The 19000-nt window shown below is 53.6% G+C and overlaps 1 protein-coding gene across 2 annotated transcripts; it reads right to left on the bottom strand.

Annotated features, from left to right (window-relative positions):
- Positions 1 to 10842: 10842 nt before the first annotated feature.
- USF1 (upstream transcription factor 1) lies at positions 10843 to 15915 on the bottom strand. 2 transcript variants are annotated; one of them, XM_049777059.1, is made up of 11 exons: positions 15823 to 15915; positions 14324 to 14413; positions 14037 to 14086; positions 13818 to 13933; positions 13582 to 13683; positions 12696 to 12891; positions 12283 to 12370; positions 12112 to 12170; positions 11940 to 12034; positions 11361 to 11489; positions 10843 to 11279 (listed from the first exon to the last, which is right to left on the bottom strand). In XM_049777059.1, the coding sequence occupies exons 2-11, from the start codon at positions 14329 to 14331 to the stop codon at positions 11190 to 11192; spliced, it is 933 nt and encodes a 310-aa protein (XP_049633016.1). In that variant the 5' UTR covers positions 14332 to 14413; positions 15823 to 15915; the 3' UTR covers positions 10843 to 11189. The 2 variants fall into 2 exon arrangements, with proteins under 2 accessions (XP_049633016.1, XP_049633017.1); XM_049777060.1 differs by lacking the exons at positions 14324 to 14413; positions 15823 to 15915 and having other exon boundaries at positions 13849 to 13933; positions 14037 to 14053.
- Positions 15916 to 19000: the final 3085 nt, after the last annotated feature.

Raw genomic sequence — 19000 nt, 5'->3', positions numbered from 1 at the left:
TGCCGCGCCCCAAGTGTGCGGTCTCCAGGTGGACGTCCCCCGTCGGCGATTGGCGGGGAGCGCCGCGGTTGGCCCGGCCCTTCGAATGCCATTGGCTAGAAGCGCGGCCCGCAGGGTCAGACCCCGCGTCCGATTGGCGGAAAGCGCCGCCACCGCTCCGAGTGACTCACCGCGGCCAGGTGTGACCCCGCCCAGGACCTGGGCGCCTCCGATTGGCCCAGGGGACGATCAGTGGGGACCGCGCACCTTCCACAGGTGAGGCTGTGCGCGGGGCGGGGTTCCGGGGATTGGGCTGGCTGCAGGAGTCGGGGACCCAAGGTGGGGACCACCTTCAAGCCTTTCTCTCGCCCGCGCAGAGTCGCCTTCACGTCCCTGGGGATGCGGCGTGCAGAGGGGATAAGCAAACAAGGTGGGAGCGGCAGCGTTTCACCCCCAGACAGCGCTGAGTGTCTCCGGCGTGTGTGATGGTAGCTTTGCGGGGGGGAGGGGGGGCGTGTCTCAAAGTAGAGTTCTGAGATTCACTGAGGAGCATCATCCGAGGAAATTTAGCATCTGTAAGTGCTAAGGGGATACAGTAAATTCAAAAGAGCAAAGAAGTGGGAGGAGGCAGGAGCTTTTAGGGAGAAACTCAAACTTGGGAGGCTCCTCCAGGACTCTTCCTCACACCACTGTGTGAGGTCCATGCCACTGTGGAGTTGACTGTCTGCTCTGACTTTAATATATTACATATATGATATATTACTTAATATATTACATTATATATATGTATATATCTTGGGATGGGCTCCCTCAGCAGGAGTCTATAAGGGGTGATTTTACCACCAATGGCCCTGGAACTCCTGATCAATTCCCCCAGGTCATCTATAAGATGGGAGATGGGATATACCTGAAAGTGAAAATCCTTCAAGCTTACTTTCTACCTAGTTCCACCCTCTTTCTGCATCCATCCCATTTCCTGAGGGCATGCTGCTCACTGGATCAAAAACAAGAGGTTCTTGGGTTGGGTTATTTTTCTTTTCCTTGTCTTTTTATTTTTGTTTTCGACCACACCTGTTCTCTCCAGGGATTGGTGCTGAAGACTGGACCAGGCCACCCACAAGCAAAGCTCTGAGCCCACTAAGCTATTTCCAGCACTAGCAGATTCCCTCGGATTTCTCAGTAGCTGAAAAGAAAACAGATTTTAGTTTTGGGGCCATTCCTGGTGGTGCTCAGGGGTTACCCTTTTTTGTTTGTTTGTTTTGGGTCACACCCGGCAGCGCTCAGAGGTTCATCCTGGCTCCGATCAGAAATCACTCCTGGCAGGCTCCGGATACCATATAGGATACTGGGACTCAAACCACCGACCTTCTACATGCAAGGCAAACGCCCCACCTCCATGTCATCTTTCCAGCCCCAGGGGTTACTCTTGACTCTGCCTTTAGGAATCACTTCTGACAGGCTCTAAGAACCATATAAGATGCCAGATATACAACCTAGGTTGCCACATGCAAGGACATGGCAAAGCCCTCTCCTCTGTGCTATCATTCTGGCCCCTCAGGGATCATTTGAGCCAGAAATCGAACTTGGGTTGTTCTGTGTGCAAGGTTGCCACACTCCCCACTGTGCCATTTCTCTGGCCCTTCTGCCCTGTTCCAGGGCAACTCTCTCTCTCTCTCTCTCTCTCTCTCTCTCTCTCTCTCTCTCTCTCTCTCTCTCTCTCTCTCTCTCTCTCTCTCTCTCTCTCTCTCTCTCTCTCTCTCCCTCTTTCCCTCTCTCTCCCTCTTCTCTCCACTGTGCTGTCACTTCAGCCCCTGGAGTAGAGATTTGGGACATAACTTAAAAAATCAGCCTGGGGCCGGAGCTGTAGCATAGCGGTAGGGCATTTGCCTTGCACACGGCTGACCTAGGATGGACCGCAGTTCGATCCCCAGCATCCCATATGGTCCCCCAAGCCAGGAGCGATTTCTGAGCATATAGTCAGAAGTAACCCCTGAGCATCACCGGTGTGGCCCAAAAACAAAAACGTAAAAAAAGGATTAGCCAAGGGGAGGGAAAAGACTCAAAGGGCTTGAGCACAAGCTTTGGTGGGGGTGCAATCTCTCGTACCACATGACCCATGAACCTCATCAGGAGTGGACAAAAAATAAAACCCAGTTACTTTGGCAGCCTGACTGTATAAGGTGAACCTAGCTGGAATCCTAAACAAAGATGTTCCTCTGACTTCCTCTTCCCAGTATCCTCTTTCTCTTCCTTTGATATATAAAAGCCAGGCTGGATTACAGGATCTTCCCCCACCTTGGTGGATTAGGTTCTGGAGAATAAAGAGAGAGCACATGGCAGAGAGACCATGAGGCAAAAAGCAGACTGACTCCGATAAATCTTAATATGACTGGATTGGTATTACTTCTCCGCCATACCTGCTTCATCAGACCAGTCTGCCTAAGGCAGGGGTCTGCAACCTTTAAGACATAAAGAGCCACTTCTGCCTTGCCTGCGCTAGCCTAGGACGGACCTCGGTTAGATTCCCACACTGTCCCATATGGTCCCTCAATCCAGGAGTGATTTCTGAGTCCATAGCCAGGGGTAACCCCTGAGCATCACCGGGTGTGGTTCAAACAACAACAACAAATACAAACCTGGGAGCAGCAAAACCATTGCAACATTTAAAACAAACATAGCACTGAATACATTGTTTCTTATCTTTTTTTTTTTTTTTTTTTTTTTGGTTTTTGGGCCACACCCGGTGGTGCTCAGGGGTTACTCCTGGCTGTCTGCTCAGAAATATCTCCTGGCAGGCACGGGGAACCATATGGGACACCGGGATTCGAACCAACCACCTTTGGTCCTGGATCAGCCGCTTGCAAGGCAAAAGCCACTGTGCTATCTCTCCGGGCCCTGTTTCTTATCTTAACGATATATATATATATACAGGATTGTGCAGTTAGCTGTCAATCTGAAGAAAAAAAGAACTTTTCCACTTAACAATGTAAAACATGTATTTGTGCAAATTAATAGCCAATTAAAATATGTAAGTGATACCACTCCCTGCTCCCCTGCTGTTGGCCCTGACCTAGCAGCCACAGCAAAGCTTCAAAGGAGCGGCATGAGGCTCTGGAGCCAAGGGTTGCCAGTTGATCCCTGGCCTAAGGGGTTAGAAACACCATGCATGGGGCCATCTCACTAACTGATGGATATTTTTATTTTATATATTTTAATTTTATACAGGGGGAATAGGTAGATTGAGCCTGCAATTTTCTGGAATTTTCCTAAACAACAGGATGAATGGTCAGAGAGATAGTATAGTGAGGTTTTTTGTTTTGGTTTTTGGTTTTTGGTTGTTTTTTTTTTTTTTTTTTTGGTTTTTGGTTTTTGGGCCATACCCGGCGGTGCTCAGGGGTTAATCCTGGCTGTCTGCTCAGAAATAGCTCCTGGCAGGCACGGGGGACCATATGGGACACCGGGATTCGAACCAACCACCTTTGGTCCTGGATTGGCTGCTTGCAAGGCAAACGCCACTGTGCTATCTCTCCGAGCCCTGGTTTTTGGTTTTTGGGTCACATCCGGCAGCGCTCGGGTTACTCCTGGCTCAATGCTCAGAAATCGCTCCTGGCAAGCTCAGGGGACAATATGGGATGCCCGCATTCGAACCACCGTCCTTCTGCATGCAAGGCAAATGCCCTACCTCCATGCTATCTCTCTGGCCCAACAGTGAGTATTTTTATCTTGCAAGTAGCTAACCCAGATTTGATCTCTGAGTCCTGCATAGTGATCCCGAAGCACAGAACCAGGTGTTCTAAAAATAACAAAAATAAATAAGAAGCTCATGCCCAAATTTGACTAAGAAAAAGAAAAAAAAAATTTTTTTCTTTTTAGTGCTGGAGTTGGAACTCAGGATCTTCCACATGTAAGTCAAACACCCTACCTAGGAGGAACTAAAATACTAGGACATTTGCCTTGCATGCAGCCAACTCAGATTCAGTCCTCTGCACCACGTATGATTGATGCCCTTGAACCAGCCAAAGTGATCCCTGAGCACTGAGCTGACAATCAGCCCTGAGCACCAATGTGCGTGGCACAAAAATAAATTTTTTGCAGGGCCAGAGTATAGTAGGGAGGGGATTTGCCTTGCACATGACTAACCTGGGTTCTATCCCTAGCATCCCTTAGGGTCCCCCAAACATTACCAGGAGTAATCTTTTAGTTCAGAGCCAGGAATAACCCCTGAGCACCTTGGGTGTGACCCAAAAACTAAACAAGACAAACAAAATTTAAAAGTCCTACCTGAGCCAATTTAAATGTGCTTACTCAACCTGCCCCCTGTCGATTCTGCAGTCTCAAGTGCTTTATCAGGGGCTGGAGTGATAGCATAGTGGTAAGGCATTTGCCTTGCATGCAGATGACCCGAGACGGACCCCAATTCAATCCCCAGCATCCCATATGGTCCCCTGAGCCTGCCAGGAGCGATTTCTGAGTGCAGAGCCAGGAGTAATCCCTAAGTGCTGCTGGGGGTGGCCCAGAAACAATAAACAATTAAGTGCTTTATCAGACACTGGAATTCACTATTTGATCTGATCAGTGCAAATCAAACCTGGCTTATCCAAATCACATCCTCCTTAGTAAAGAGCTAGTAGCACCCCACCCCACCCAGAGTTGGGGTCACATGTGTTCCAGGCATAGTTGTCTTCCTTGCTGAGTGGAAGGACTGTGCTGGCAACCTGTGGTTGGCTTCTCCCACTCTGCTGTGTGTTTTCTTTTTTTTTCTGCTGGTTTTTGCCACATACCCCCACATGAAACTTGCTCAGGCTGACTCCAGTCTCTGTCAGTGTACTCATTCATGCTCTCTAAAATCTGACTCTGTGAGAAATATCCCCACTTGAAGATCATGAAAGAATTCCTCAGGTCAGCTAGAAGACTCAAGAGACTCGGGCACTGGAAAGATAGCATGGAGGCAGGGCCTTTGCCTTGCATGAAGAAGGACGGTGGTTCAAATCCCAGCATCCCGTATGGTCCCCTGAGCCTGCCAGGAGCAATTTCTGAGCATAAAGCCAGGAGTAACCCCTAAGCACTGCCAGGTATGACCCAAAAACCAAAAAAAAAAAAAAAAAAAAAGAGAGATACTCAGGGAAACCATACATGTATGGGGCCAGGGCTCAAACCTGGTCCAGTTTTTATTTCTTTTTTCTTTTTTTTTTTTTTCAGGAAGCATCAGCTTTATTCATGCCCTATCCACCACATGTGTGGCCTATATCATAATCTTTCAAGCATTCAGCCATTCTTAGCTAGCCCTGCATCTTAACTCCTTTCAGCCATCTTCCCTTTCACCTCCATGCTGGTCAAAGACCAAAAGAGGCAAAGACCCAGTTTTTATTTCTTCTTGGAGGCCGGGCAGAGAACTATACCCAATGATGCACATAGTTTACTCCTGGCTCTGCCCTCAGGGATTGCTCCTGAGTGGGGAGGGCATTTGCCTTGCCCATGGCCAAACCCTGAGGTTTGATCTCTGGCATCCATTGTCCCCTGAGCCTGCCAAGAGTAATTTCTGAGTGCAGAGTGAGTGCAGCTAGTTGTGGCCCCCAAACCAAAAACAAGCAACTCCACCTCAGCCCTGGTGGTGCTCAAAGGAGCATATGGATGCTGGGAATCAAAGCCAAGTTGGCCACATGCCAGGCAAGCACCCTACCTGCTATACTATCACTTCAGCCCTCGGTTTTAGTTTATGTTATTGTTTGGGTGCCACACCGAGTGATATACTCAGGGCTTATTCCTGGTTCTGCACTCGGATTCATTACACACACACACACACACACACACACCTACAAAAATGTCTATCTGGCTGGGCGTAGTGGCAAGCACCTGTAGCCCTAGCTACCTGGGAGGCTGAGGCCGGAGGATCGCTTGAGCCAAGGAGTTCTAGGCTGTAGGACGCTTTGCCTATCGGGTGTCCAAACTAAGTTCGGCATCAATATGGTGACACCCTCAGGAGCAGAAGACCACCAGGTTGCCTAAGGAAGTGTGAACCCGCCCAGGTTGGAAACTGAGCAGGTCAAAGCTCCAGTGCTGATCAGAAGTGGTATCTCCCCTGTGAATAGCCACTGCACTCCAGCCTGGGCAGCATAGTGAGACCCTGTCTCTTAAAAGAAGGGAAAAAATTATCTATCTTGTAGATAGATTGGATTCCCTGCCCCCACCTTTGTGTTGCCTGTCACACAATGAGCTCTGGAGGGCATCAGGTGCTTTCAGGATCTGGGGTTGGGGAACCTCTCCCAACAAAAGAAGGTATCTCTAAGTCCCTGTAGGAGATAACAGAATGACAGGTGTGTGGGGGGTGTGGGAGATATAGTCTATCTGCCAGGTTATATCTTGGCTCTGTGCTCCAGCCCAACAGCCAGGGCCTTTGTGGGAACTCTTTCTAACTTTCTCCCACGGCATTCGTTCCCCCTGGGAATCCACAGGCAGGCCAAGAAAATGTATCGGATCTGTGTTTGCTGGTTCCTTGTAGAGAAATGAGTCTTTGCATACTCACATACAGAAAGGTCTACATGGAGGAGGTGTCCAGTTTTTCAGTGACCTTCAGGGAGTTTCCCCCATCCTTTTATCTGCCCGAGTGTTCCTGGCTCTTTCAACTCAAGCGTGACCAGCACGGGCAGGGCACCAAGTGTGCAGCTAGTACATTCTTTTCATTCTTGTGAAAAGAAAAAAAAAAAGAAGAAATGGCACAGGCATCTGGAAGCAGCTCCCTGCAGAGAAATGAGGAAATAAGGGGAAAGGCACAGGGGATGGAACAGTGGCTATTCTGGAGCCCCTGTCAATGTGGACACGCTTGCAAAACCCAACTGGGTGATGGACCATGATGCCACATCTGGACATGAGCTGGGGTAGCACTGTGACAAGCAGGCTGACAAGGTGACAAGGGCCTAGTGTGAATGATCAAGGTAGATAAGATTCTGGAAGTCAGAAGGGGCATTCAAGAACAGAGAAGTTGAAGGGCAGGAGATATTGCACAGTGGGGAGGGAATTTGCCTTGTCCATGGCCAAACCCTGAGGTTTGATCTCTGGCACCCATTGTCCCCTGAGCCTGTCAAGAGTAATTTCTGAGTGCAAAGTGAGTGCCACTAGGTGTGGCCCAAAAATAAAAATACATAAAAGAACAAAGAAAAGAACAGAAGGGGTCAGAGTGATAGACAGCAATAGGGTGTTTGCCTTTCATGTGGCTGACCCAGGACAGACCTGCGTTCGATCCCCGGCATCCCATGTGATCCCTCGAGCCAGGAGCTATTTCTGAGCTCATAGCCAGGAGTAACCTGAGCATCAGTGGGTGTGGCCCAAAAACCGAGAGAGAGAGGAGAGAGAGAGAGAGAGAGAGAGAGAGAGAGAGAGAGAGTGAGAGAGAGAGAGAGAGAGAGAGAGAGAGAGAGAGAGAGAGAGAGTGAGAGAGAGAGAGAGAGAGAGAGAGAGAGAGAGAGAGAGAGAGAGAGAGAGAGAGAGAGAGAGAAAAGAACAGAAAAGTTGAGCTGAGTTTAGACCAATAGAAGAATGGAAGTCTCTGGCCTGGAGGGAGAATTTTTCTCTGGCAGAAGGAGACATGGACATAGCATGCTGGTGGCTCTCTCCTCTCCCCCACCTCCAGTTTTAGAGCAACAGTGGCTGGACGTGGCCCAGGGCATGGCAGAGAGCCAGGGGATGGGCAGGGGTAGCCATCAAGATGAGAACACCCAGTTAATGAGGGAGAAAGGAATGTTCTCTGGGCAAGATAAGCCATAGGCAGACCACCTTCCATCCCAGCCACATGAGAGAAAGCAAATGAGGTGGGTTGGATGCTGGGAAGCCACTTAAATCTGCACAGGGAATGAATGTGGTGCTGAACAAGAGTCAGGAAAGATCTGACTTGAGGGGCCAGAGAGATACTACAGTGGATAGGGCTCTTGCCTTGCTTGCAGCCAACCTGAATTTTATCCCAGGCACCCGTTCTGGTCCTCAAGCCTGGTAGCAGTGATTCCTGAAAGCAGAGCCAGGAGTAAACCCTGAACACTGACAAAACAGAAAATATTGGCAGGAAAAAGGGTCTGAAGAAAATCCTGGGGTCTCTGTCCTGTATGGACACTTGTGATTAAGGAGTGAGCTGTGGTACAAATCTGAAGCAAGAGTTATTGAGCATTTTGCATTCTGGAGAGATATTCCACCAGGAGCGATAGATGAGCATAGAGCCAGGAATTAAGCCCTGAGCAGTGCCAGGTGTGACCCCAAAAGAAAAATAAAAACATGCTAACGAGGGGGTTGTAGTGATAGCACAGCAGTAGGGTGTTTGCCTTGTACGCAGGCAACACAGGACAAACCCCGGTTCGATTCCCAGCATCCCATATGGTCTCCTAAGCCTGCCAGGGGCAATTTCTGAGCACAAAGCCAAGGGTAACCTCTGAGTGCCACAAAGTGTGCCCCCCACCCCAAGAAAAACCCTCTGCATTTTGCAGTGCTTATAGCTCACAGAGTAGAGATCTGATCCAAGACAGCTTTGCTCAGTAACACCTCCCTGGTCTGTCTGTGTGGCACTGACAGTCCCAGTTCTCCTCCCTGAGGTCAGCTGGTAGGCTGGGACTAGGCCAAGAGTAGCAGCAGGTGGTCCAAGACCCACAGCAGAGGTGGAAGAGAGAGTAGGGAACTAGAGAGGAATGCAAATGGAACTCCTGGGAAACTCAGGAAGTCTTATCTGGCCCCACCTCCAAGCAGTCCTCTGCAGAATTCCAAGTGCCTGACAGGGGCTGAGCCTGCCTCTATGACCCATTTACTGGAAATCCTTTGGAGAGCCCTGGAAACAGCAGGACCTTGGAGAAGGCTGCCCACCTACACACACACACACACACACACCCCGGCTGCCCACCTACACACACACACACCGGCTGCCCACCTACACACACACACACACACACACACACACACACACACACACACACACACCGCCGTATCAGTTCAAATCCTGACACTGCCTTCCGCCTACACATCTACACATCATGGGGCTTGATTCCCAAAGTGGGTTCTGGGGCTGGAGCAATAGCATAGCAAGGAAGGAAGGAATTTGCCTTGCATACAGACAACTCAAGTTAGATCTCTGGCATCCTATAGGATCCCGGGAACTTGCCAGGAGTGATTTCTGAGTGCTGAGCTAGGAGTAACCCCTGAGAGCTCCCAGGTGTGTCTCCTCCCCAGGCCCCGAAAAGTGGGCTGTCCTGAAAGGCATGGGTGAGGGGAGGATCCTGTGTCTCCCCCCTCCCAAGAGCAGAGCCTGAGAGAAGTGTGGCTCAGGGGGGCTTGGGAGTGAAGGAAGAACAAGGGACAGGTGCTGAAGACAAGACTTGTGGGACCTAGTCTAGAGGCCCAGTTTCTGCTTTTATGCACAGAAGCTATTCCTGTCCTGTTCTTGGGTCCTTGTTATTCTGGACTGCACACCCAAATCCTTGATTTCTACCATTCTCACTGTCTGAAGACCCTCAACCCATTTTGAGATTTCCTGTGCCCCAGTTGGCAGGTGGGGATGCTGCTGCATTAGGGTTAGGGCAGAAGGAACCCCAGAATGGCCGTGTGCAAAGGGTTATGTTGGGGTCTAGCAGAAAAGCAGCAATGCCCCATGCTTGGATGGATGAAAGCTTTATTGCTGGGGAGGTAGAACATGCCATCCTCTTCTCCTGAGATGTTGGCTGCCCCTTCTACCAGTCCTCTTGGGCCCATTCTCTATAGCTCTGTGTAATTATGGGTCCTGCAGATACAGGAGGAGGTGAGGAAAAGGGGAGCCACCTGCACACTCCCCCACCCTCAGAGACATGCCCCTAGCGTTACCCGCTATAGCCCAAACACTGGGCCATTTGCACTGCCAGGTTGCCCCATTTGCCAACCTGTCAAAAGAAAACCAGGTTCTCTTTCCCTTGCTTCTGTTTCTCTGCTGCACAGACAGTACAGAAGAGACCGGTTCCATCTGCAGTGCATGTTCCAGCTCCAACATTGGGGAGACACCTGGGCTCTGGCCCAGGAGGGTGCAGGGGAACCCTTGTGCCGAGACCGAGGATTCTGACTAGGGGTTCAGTTCAAGGATACCCCAGAGCAGCAAGGCCACTTTTCCCAGGGCAGGTCCCCACTTCTTCAGCAAAGAGGACTCCCCACACCAGTGCCTTTCTGAAGAGCCCCTGGCCCAGAACTTCAGCCCTGCCAGCAACCCCGCCCTCCTTCATACCAGGAATGTTGAACATGCCTGAGATGGTGCTGGTTGTCACCTTTCTGCCCACCAATATGAACAAACGGGCCTGCAGCCAGGAGTGCTGGGCACTGTGGGGCCTCAGGGTGCCTGGGCTGCAGTGGTTGTCCCTGCCCTGCCCTGCTACTTATTTTCCCTGCCCCTCCCCCACCCTAGTATCCAGAATGTGCTCCCCACCCCACCCCAGCACCCCTGGCCCTCTTCTCTTGTCCATGCTGGGCCTCTAAGACCTCCTGCAGCATCCACCCTCTCCTCAGTCCCCCTTCTCAGCGCTGTTCCAGGCGATCCTGCTGCCTGCTAGCAGCTTGGCAGTCACTGCACCTGCCCAGTTGCCCAAAAGGAGAAGCCTGAAGGGCTGAAGAGATAGCATGGAGGTGGGGCATTTCCCTTATATGCAGAAGGACAGTGGTTTGAATCCCGGCATCCCATATGGTCTCCCGAGCCTGCCAGGAACGCAGAGCCAGTAACCCCTGAGTGCTGCCAAGTGTAAGCCCCAACCAAAAATATATATATAGTAATAAAAAAAAGAGGAGCCTGAAGAGGCAGCCCTACCTCCCTGCTCCCAGTGGAGCCTTTTAATCCTTAACCCAGGGCCCCGCAAAGAGAAGGCCAGGAGACAATAGTAGCCCTGAACGTTTTATATTAGAAAAAGGAAAATAAGAAAGAAAAGAGAATCGGGCCCTCAGGGCAGCCCATCCTCCCAGACTCCCAGCTTGCCAGCACCCTCCTGGGCACCGCCCAGTGCCTCAGGCCTGTCCCAGGATCCCTGGGCCCCCCTGAGCTCCTGGGACAGGAAGAGGCTAGGGAACGCAGTCCAAAACACTGGGCCTGGCCAGTGGACACCATGCACAGGGTAGGCATGAACCATCCCCAAGGGGCCAGTGGCAAGCAACCATAAGCTGACCCTGGGTCCCTGCTGGCATCTGCTCCGTTTCCTGCACCCCTGCAGTCCTCAGGAAGGCCCCAGCCCTCAGTTGCTGTCATTCTTGATAACCACCTCCACCCCGTGGTGTCGCAGCTGTGCACGAAGAAGGAGATTCTTATTCTTCAGATCTTCCACCTGGGACCAAGAGGGGAACAGTAAGGTGAGGGCGAGTGTGGGTACGACCCCCTCCCTGGGGCCTGGCTAGCAAGGCCACACCTGCTGGCGAAGCACTTCATTGTCCAGCTGCAGCTGGTCCAGGCCCTGCAGCTCCTCTGAGAGGCGGTGGTTGCTCTGCCGCAGCTCCTGGATGTAATCGCAGGCCTTGGACAGGATCCCCCCTTTACTCTGCAAGAGCCCTGGCTGTGAGCTTGGTGCCCCAGCCGGTGCACAGCCCATTCTCCCTGGGAAGGGAAGGAAAGGGGCTCAAATGCCCCCGGGATCAGGCACATGAAAGGAGCTGCCTCTGTCCTAGGCACTCCAGGACTCCCAGGATCATGGGAGATGGGGCAAGATGTGGGCTGGCCTCATTCCTCTAGCACCCCCTTCACTACTGGAATGATGCCCCTGGTCTATCCAATTCCCACAGAACAGAGCCCTTGGCCCCACACATTCATTGACCCCCCCCCCCTTAACGCCCTTGGCTCTGCCCATCCACTGACTCCGCCCCTGGCCCATTCTATTCTCTGATGAATAAGTCCCTTGACTCCACCCCATACATTAACTCCACCCCTGGCCCATCCAATCCCCCTCAGAACAGGCCTCTTGGCTCTGCCCCATTCACTGGCCCCTCCGGACCTGGCCGGACTTGGTACTCTCCATGGAACAGTCGGGGATGATCTTGGACAGTTGCACAATCCAGTTGTTGATCTTGTCCCGGCGGCGGCGCTCCACTGGGGTAACAGAGGAGGTCTGGGAATTCAGGGGCCCGCCGAAGGCCCAGGTCCCAAGCCCCATCCCCTGCACCCACCTTCATTATGCTGGGCCCTGCGCTTCTCATCCCGGGTGGTCCGAGGAGCCTCTGACTTCCTGGCACCAACCCGTGAAGGGACAGGAGGCAGCGGTGAGAGGAGCCATGAGCAAAGGAAGAACTCACGGGTTCCCCCCACCCAGTCTGCAGGGAGCCTGAGACGCTACTCACGGGGAGTAGGGATGAGTCCGGGGGGCGATGGAGCGTTGGCCACCCCCCTGCAGCACCTCCTGCGGCGACATCATCACAAAGAACTGGCCTGGGGGTCAGGACTCAGGTTGTCAGACTCAGGCTGGGCTGATGGCCCTCTGCCTGCCCCAGCTCAGGGAGGATAGGAGGAAGGGTGGGGAGGACAGAGGAAAAAGAAGATGGAAAGACAGGGAGGAAGAATGGGGAGGGCAGAGGAAGGGGAGCAGGAGTATGGAGAGGATGAGGAAGGATGGGAAGGATAGAGAAGAGGAAAAGGATGAGGATGGGGAGGATGGAGAGGATAAGGAAGACAGGAGGGCTCCAGATCTTGGGGCTGCACAGGATCAGAAGCAAAGCCCGCCCCTCGCCCCCCCCCTGGTCCTTGAGGGTCTCACCAGTGCCAGGGGGGGTGGCCTGTCCCAGAAGGGCCTCTGAGCCCTGGGTGGTGACCACAGCCGCCGTGCTCCCTGATGCTGTGCCCCCGGCTCCGTCGCCCACTGAGCCACCAGGGAAGTAGGTGTAGTGCGTCTCAGCCGCTGTCCCCTCCGTGTCCACAGCATCATCACTGGTGAAGGCTCCTTGGATCACTGCCTGGAGGGGGAGGCAAGAGACTGTGAGGGTGAGAGGGCAGCAGGGGGAGCCCTGCCGGCAGCCCCACTTTCCTCCTCGGTGCCCCTAGCCCAGTGCTTCTCAAATAGTGGGCATGCCCCCCTGGGGAGGAGGCACGAGGCTCCATAAAGGGGGGCGCGTCTGACCTCAACAAACACTGTCATAACAAGCTAAGCCCTGTGTTTATTTTTATTTATTTATTTTTGGTTTTTGGGCCACACCCGGCAGTGCTCAGGGGTCACTCCTGGCTGTCTGCTCAGAAATAGCTCCTGGCAGTCACGGGGGACCATATGGGACACCGAGATTTGAACCAACCACCTTTGGTCCTGGATCGGCTGCTTGCAAGGCAAACACCGCTGTGCTATCTCTCCAGGCCCCTGCCCTGTGTTTATTATGTCTCTGTATGTCTCTGGAGCTGAGAGTTGCTGTGTCCTGCTTCAAACCCCGCTTTGAAAAGCTATGCATTGCAAAACGTGCTCATTGTAGCCATTAATCCAAATATCACCTCTGATTAAAAAATCAGCTCAAATTATTTAATCTATTTTTGTTTTGCAGGTTAAAGTTCTTTTTAATAAGGATACTATTTACAGTCACGCAGGGGGCGCGAAAAATGTTTTCTTCTTCCTAGAGGGGCATGACAGGAAATAATTGAGAAGCATGCTCTAGCCCTACCTGGGTCATGGACTGTGTAGCGGGGTAGCCACTGATGGCTCCGGTGCCCTCGGTCTGGCCATCCAGCTGCCCTTCAGACACCTGGATCACCCGGTACATCACCTGGCGGGGAGGAACACGGCCGACGAGGAGAATGAGCACCTCCCAGGCACCCCCAAACATAGGTCCCCGCAAAAGAAGCCAGTGCCCCCTGGCAGCCCCCAGAACTGTTCTATGGTGCCCAGGCCCCCCCTTACCTGGCCCCCATTCTCAGTTCGGAAGACGTACTTGACGTTGGGGTCAGGGAAGGTGGCGGCTGACTGGATACTGGCGATGGCCACGCTGGTGGGGTCCTCCCCAGTCGCCACCGCACCTGAATGACAAGAGCAGATGAAGGTAAGGGGTGAGCACCTTGTGGAGTGTGTGTGTGGGGGGGAGTGAGCACAGGGCTCTGGGACACTGGGATTCACACCCACCTTCCTGGATTTGCACTGTGCCTTCCTCCGCTTCCGCTGTCTTCTGCTGCCTGAGTGGGCCAGAGGGGACCAGAGTCAATGCCAGGACAGCTCCCCTAGGCATCATGTCCCTGAGAACTACAGTGTTCCCCTCATGGGCTCAGCAACTGGGTCCTGGGCAGGCACCAGCCAACGCAGGACTGACCAGGGCAGGGGGAAGGCGCTTCTCCCTACAGCCTGGCTGAAGAATCCCAGTAAGGCAGGGGGCAACAAGCACCCCTTCTCCCTGGGACCCAGGGCTGACTTACCCCTTCATCGCTCTGCCAGGGACCTCATTCGCCAGGCTGTTCCTCCTCTGAAAATTACGGCCCCTGCTCCACAAGTCTGAGTGCCACGTTCTGGTAGAAATCCAGGGCGACTGGAGTTAATGTGGGGCCTCTCTGTGGCAGGAAAGGGCTCAGCACGAAGATGAGACTACAAGTCTGGAGTCCAGGATCCCCCACCCACTTCCCTAAAAGCTGCTCTGATCTGTCAGACATCGAGGGGCCACAGTTTATTCCTGCTTCTTGAGATCTGCTCTGGGATTTGCAACAAGACCCCTGACACCCCAGTTCCCAGGGACTTAGCAAATCTGGGTCCCCACTGGTGTGCCCTCATTTGGAGATGTCAAGGTTTACAACATCTTCCAGCTCCTGTTTTATTCTCCAAGCCTTCCTGGAGGAGGACGCGATTGCTAAACCGTTTCCATGACAACACCCATCAATTGCGCCTCAGAAAAGGGGTGATATTCCAGTCTCCGGGTTTGGGACAAGAGACGGGGAGTAAAGTTCAGTCCTGGGAGGGGGGGTGTCTGCAGATCACCACATTCGGGGGACCCTGGTGGCTGTGGGAGGAAACACAAAAAGGCCTCCAGAAAACCTGTCCATTGTCACCGTTGTAAGAAAGAGGTATGTGATGGTGCAAAGGGAGGAGGATTGTATGTTCCCAGACAGCCTCACCAAGAACTTGGGAAAGTTCGTGTCCAAGGGGAGCGCGTCCCACTAAGGGGAAGTGGGAGCTGCTGGGAGACACCCCCAAACCCAGCCAACCTCCAACCCGGGGCGCGCACGGGAGGCCGCAGGGGGCGCAAGAGGCACTGAGCTAGCTGTCAGCGGGGACACCCACCCGGGGCCTCGGCAGATCCGGGCCCGAGGCCTCCGGAAGCGTTTCCTGCCAGCCCAGCCGGGCGCGGGGGCGCGGGGCTGCTGCGGGGGTGACGTGCAGCGCGTCCCGACACCCGCGGAGCACCCCGAGTTCCCGGGGTGGGGTGGGGCTCCTGGAACTCGGGGCTGGGCCTGCAGGAGCAGACTGGGACGCGCGGGGAATCCGGACGACCGCGCAGCTCCTAAGATCGCGGGGTTCGGGGTACGCGCGGGCTCAGTTCTCAGGATTGCGGTGGGGGGACACGCCGAGGTTCCCTCCGACGACGACCCCGACTCTTTAGTTAGAATCGCGGGGGTCTGGGGACGTGCGTGAGGCCGCGCCCTTAGAAGACTTGAGGTGGGGCGCCTCCAGCCCAGATGATAACAGGCTCGCATCGCAGGAGACAAGGGGGTTCGGTGGATCCCTCCCTGGGCCGGACGCGGGCGCACGGGCTCCCAGGGAGGCGCGGGGCGCGCACGACCCACAAAGGGGATCCCTAGATAAAGACGCCGGCGCGGCCGCCTCCCTCCAAACAAAGGCTCCCCGGAGACTTCGGGCTTCTGAAGCCGGGGCCGGACTTCAGCAGCCGCCCCGCCGGTCTCCCGCGCCCGCCAGCCCCACTCACCCGCCCCGGCCCGCAGCCGCCAACGCGCTCTCCGGACAGTGTCTCTGCTCCCGGGACCCCAACGCTCCATGGGCCGCCGCTCATGCGCACTGCTCGCCTGCCGCCATGTTGGTGAGGGGCGGAAGTCTCGCCTATTTTGGCTTCGACACGCCCCACTTCCGCCTGCGCCCTGGTGAGGCAGCCGCCTAATTTGGACGTTGCTGGGAGTCTCTCTGGGCCACCAGAGGGGCTTCGCAGGTGCCGGAGTATGGGAGAAAGACTCGTACTGCCATAATTCCTTCCGGACAGGGTCCTGTTTGTCCCCAGAGAAGGATGGGAGAGGTCGGTTTCCCCTTCAGGAAAGGCATGGGAGGTCGCAGGCGCCATCTTTACTAATGGCATCCCGGGCATCAGGAGGGGTCATTCTTGCAAGTAGCACGGGTTGACACTGACCCCGGGCGCACTCGCGCTTGTTAGAGCCAGAGGCGTTCGCTCAGCCAGGCTGCCTGGGTGCCCGTTCTTCTGTACCCTTCCTGGAGATGGAGCCGCATCCCCGTGGGAAAAGTCGGGATCCGAACGCCACAGCTGCTGTGGTCTCTTCCTTTCATGGCCGGGGCCTGCGCAGGGAGAGAGCGTGCGGAGGATCCGCTGGACCGACGGAGGTAGTGATGCCCGTGTCTTCCATCTGTTCCGGACGAGATGTGGTCTCAAGTCCTGCTGGCCGAGTCTGCAAAGGAGTGGGCAGCCAAGTCCTGCCAGCCACAGGGTTTGTAAACGCTTGGTCTGCAGAGATGGGGAGCTGGATCCCTCCCATACCTTTGTTTGTTTTGGGGCCACACCCGGCGGCGCTCAGGGTGCTCAGAAATCGCACCTGGCAGGCACGGAGGACCATATGGGATGCCGGGACTCGAACCAACGCTGGTCCTAGGTCGGCTTCTTGCAAGGCAAACGCCCTACCGCTGTACTATCTCTCCGCACATACCCTTTTTTTTTTGGGGGGGGGGGGTGACCCAGGCGTTCTCAGGCCGTCCTCTGCAAGAAAAGGGGAGAAGTCACCTCTGCATTCTTGTCTTTGGTAGCAGAAAAAAGTTTTCAGGAGACAACGATGCAGAAAGATTTTATTAAAGGAGGGGAAAACGGAACTTCTCGAGGAAGAAGGAGCTGCGAAGAAAGACGTTCCACCTGAAATGAAGCTGATGAACAGAGGGTGTTTCCCAAATGCTTCCGACTGGCATTGCTTTGGCTTTGTCCAGGGAAGGTCCCTGAACCTGCCGAATGATTCCTGAGTACAGAGACAGGAATTAACTAACCCCTGAGCACCGCCAAGTATGATCCCAAAACAAAACCAAAAATAATTTGGGGTCACTTCCACCTGCATCCTTGGGCTCTCCATGCAAAGCACAACAGTTATCCTGATTGAGTTTTATTCTGGCTTTACTCTTCTTTTTTTTTTTTTTTTTTTTTTTTTGGTTTTTGGGCCACACCCGTTTGAAATCGCCTCTGGCTTGGGGGGACCATATGGGACGCCGGGGGATCGAACCGCGGTCCGTCCTACGTTAGCGCTTGCAAGGCAGGCACCTTACCTCTAGCGCCACCTTCCCGGCCCCCTGGCTTTACTCTTCTAAATCACTGCTTGTCTAGCTTTCTCTTGAGTTGGCCCTTGTTTTGTTTGTTTATTTTGTTTGGGGACTACACCCGTGGTGCCTCAAGGCCTTTGCTGAGTTCGCACTAATGTGAGTGGGTTTTTCTTTTTTTTTTTTTTTTTTTTTTGTGGTTTTTGGGTCACACCCGGCAGTGCTCAGGGTTATTCCTGGCTTCACGCTCAGAAATTGCTCCTGGCAGGCACGGGGGGACCATATGGGACGCTGGGATTCGAACTGATGACCTCCTGCATGAAAGGCAAACGCCTTACCTCCATGCTATCTCTCCGGCCCCGGGTTTTTCTTTGGTTTTTGTTTCGGTTTTATTTTTTTGGGTAGGGGAGAGGCCACACCCAGCAGTACTCAGGGTCCACTCCTGGCTCATGCTCCAGGTGGCGCTGGTGATACGATGCACTCATTTCTTTGTAACTTGTGTTGGCTTGAGGACCACGCCTGACAGTGCTCAGGGCTACTCCTGGTGGTGCTCAGGTGTTGGAGATAAAACCCAGGTGCCCTCAGCAAAGCAAACACCTTATCTCTTATACTGTACCATCAGGCCAACCTGGCTAACTTCCTTTTCCCTCCTAATTAATTTGTCTCCAAACCTGACTTAGTTCTCTAGCCTCCTGGAGTTCACGTCTTTGCAGGGCCTAGCTTGACACCTCTCAGTTCCTAGCAGCCTTCATTTGTGAGGGGGAGAGGCCAGTTCCTCTGCACAGCTGGGCCCGGCCCCTGCAGAGCTGTGGTGAGCATTATGTAAATGCTGGTTTCTCTTCCCCATTTCCTGGTCAATAAAAACACAGCTTCAGTTTCTGACCACGGGTCTCCATGGCAATGCAGAGGGGATGCACCAAAGAGGAGCCAAAATAAAAACAAAACCCAAGTTGGCCAAACCTAAGATACTCTTCACCTAAGGCTTGTAAGAAGTTGTACAGGGAAGATGGGACAGGGGTGAAATCGCTTGCTTTGTATGCTGCCAACCAAGGTCCCCAGCACCACTAGGGCCCCTGAGCACTTACTGGTGCAGCCCCAAAGCAAACAAGACCCTTTTTTGGAGGGGTGTGAGGGAGAATGCAACACTGGCGGTGCTCAGGGGATACTCCTGGCTCTGCACTCAGGAATCACTCCTGGCAGGCTCAGTGAACCATGTGGGATGCCAGGGATCGAACCTGGATTAGCCACATGCAAGGGAAATGCCCTCCCCACTGTACTAACAATCCATCCTCACAAACAAGACTTGTAATAAGTGCAAGACAGTTCAGGCGGCTTCCATGTAAAAAATGCAGCTTTTATTTCAACATCTACCCCAACCTGCTGGGGATGGTCCAGCCCCCAGCCTTGAGAGGCCTTTCCCTGGGGTTGGGGAAAGCATCACAAGTATCACAAGTCTTAGCCATCTTGTGGAAGGGTCCTCAGAGGAGGGCACTGGACTGATGTGGGGAGGAAGGGGGTTCTTCCTGGCCACACCACACCTTGCTCTCTGTGGGAGGGACCACAGAGAGAAGTTCTTGGCTCTCTTCTGCGCCTTGCAAACCCTAATATCGTCAACTCTGCTTCCA

Source organism: Suncus etruscus, chromosome 7 (genome assembly GCF_024139225.1).
Source record: "Suncus etruscus isolate mSunEtr1 chromosome 7, mSunEtr1.pri.cur, whole genome shotgun sequence".
NCBI classification, from domain to species: domain Eukaryota; kingdom Metazoa; phylum Chordata; class Mammalia; order Eulipotyphla; family Soricidae; genus Suncus; species Suncus etruscus.
The sequence above is the reverse complement of the archived record's forward strand: the minus strand, read 5'-3'. Positions and strand labels throughout refer to the sequence as shown.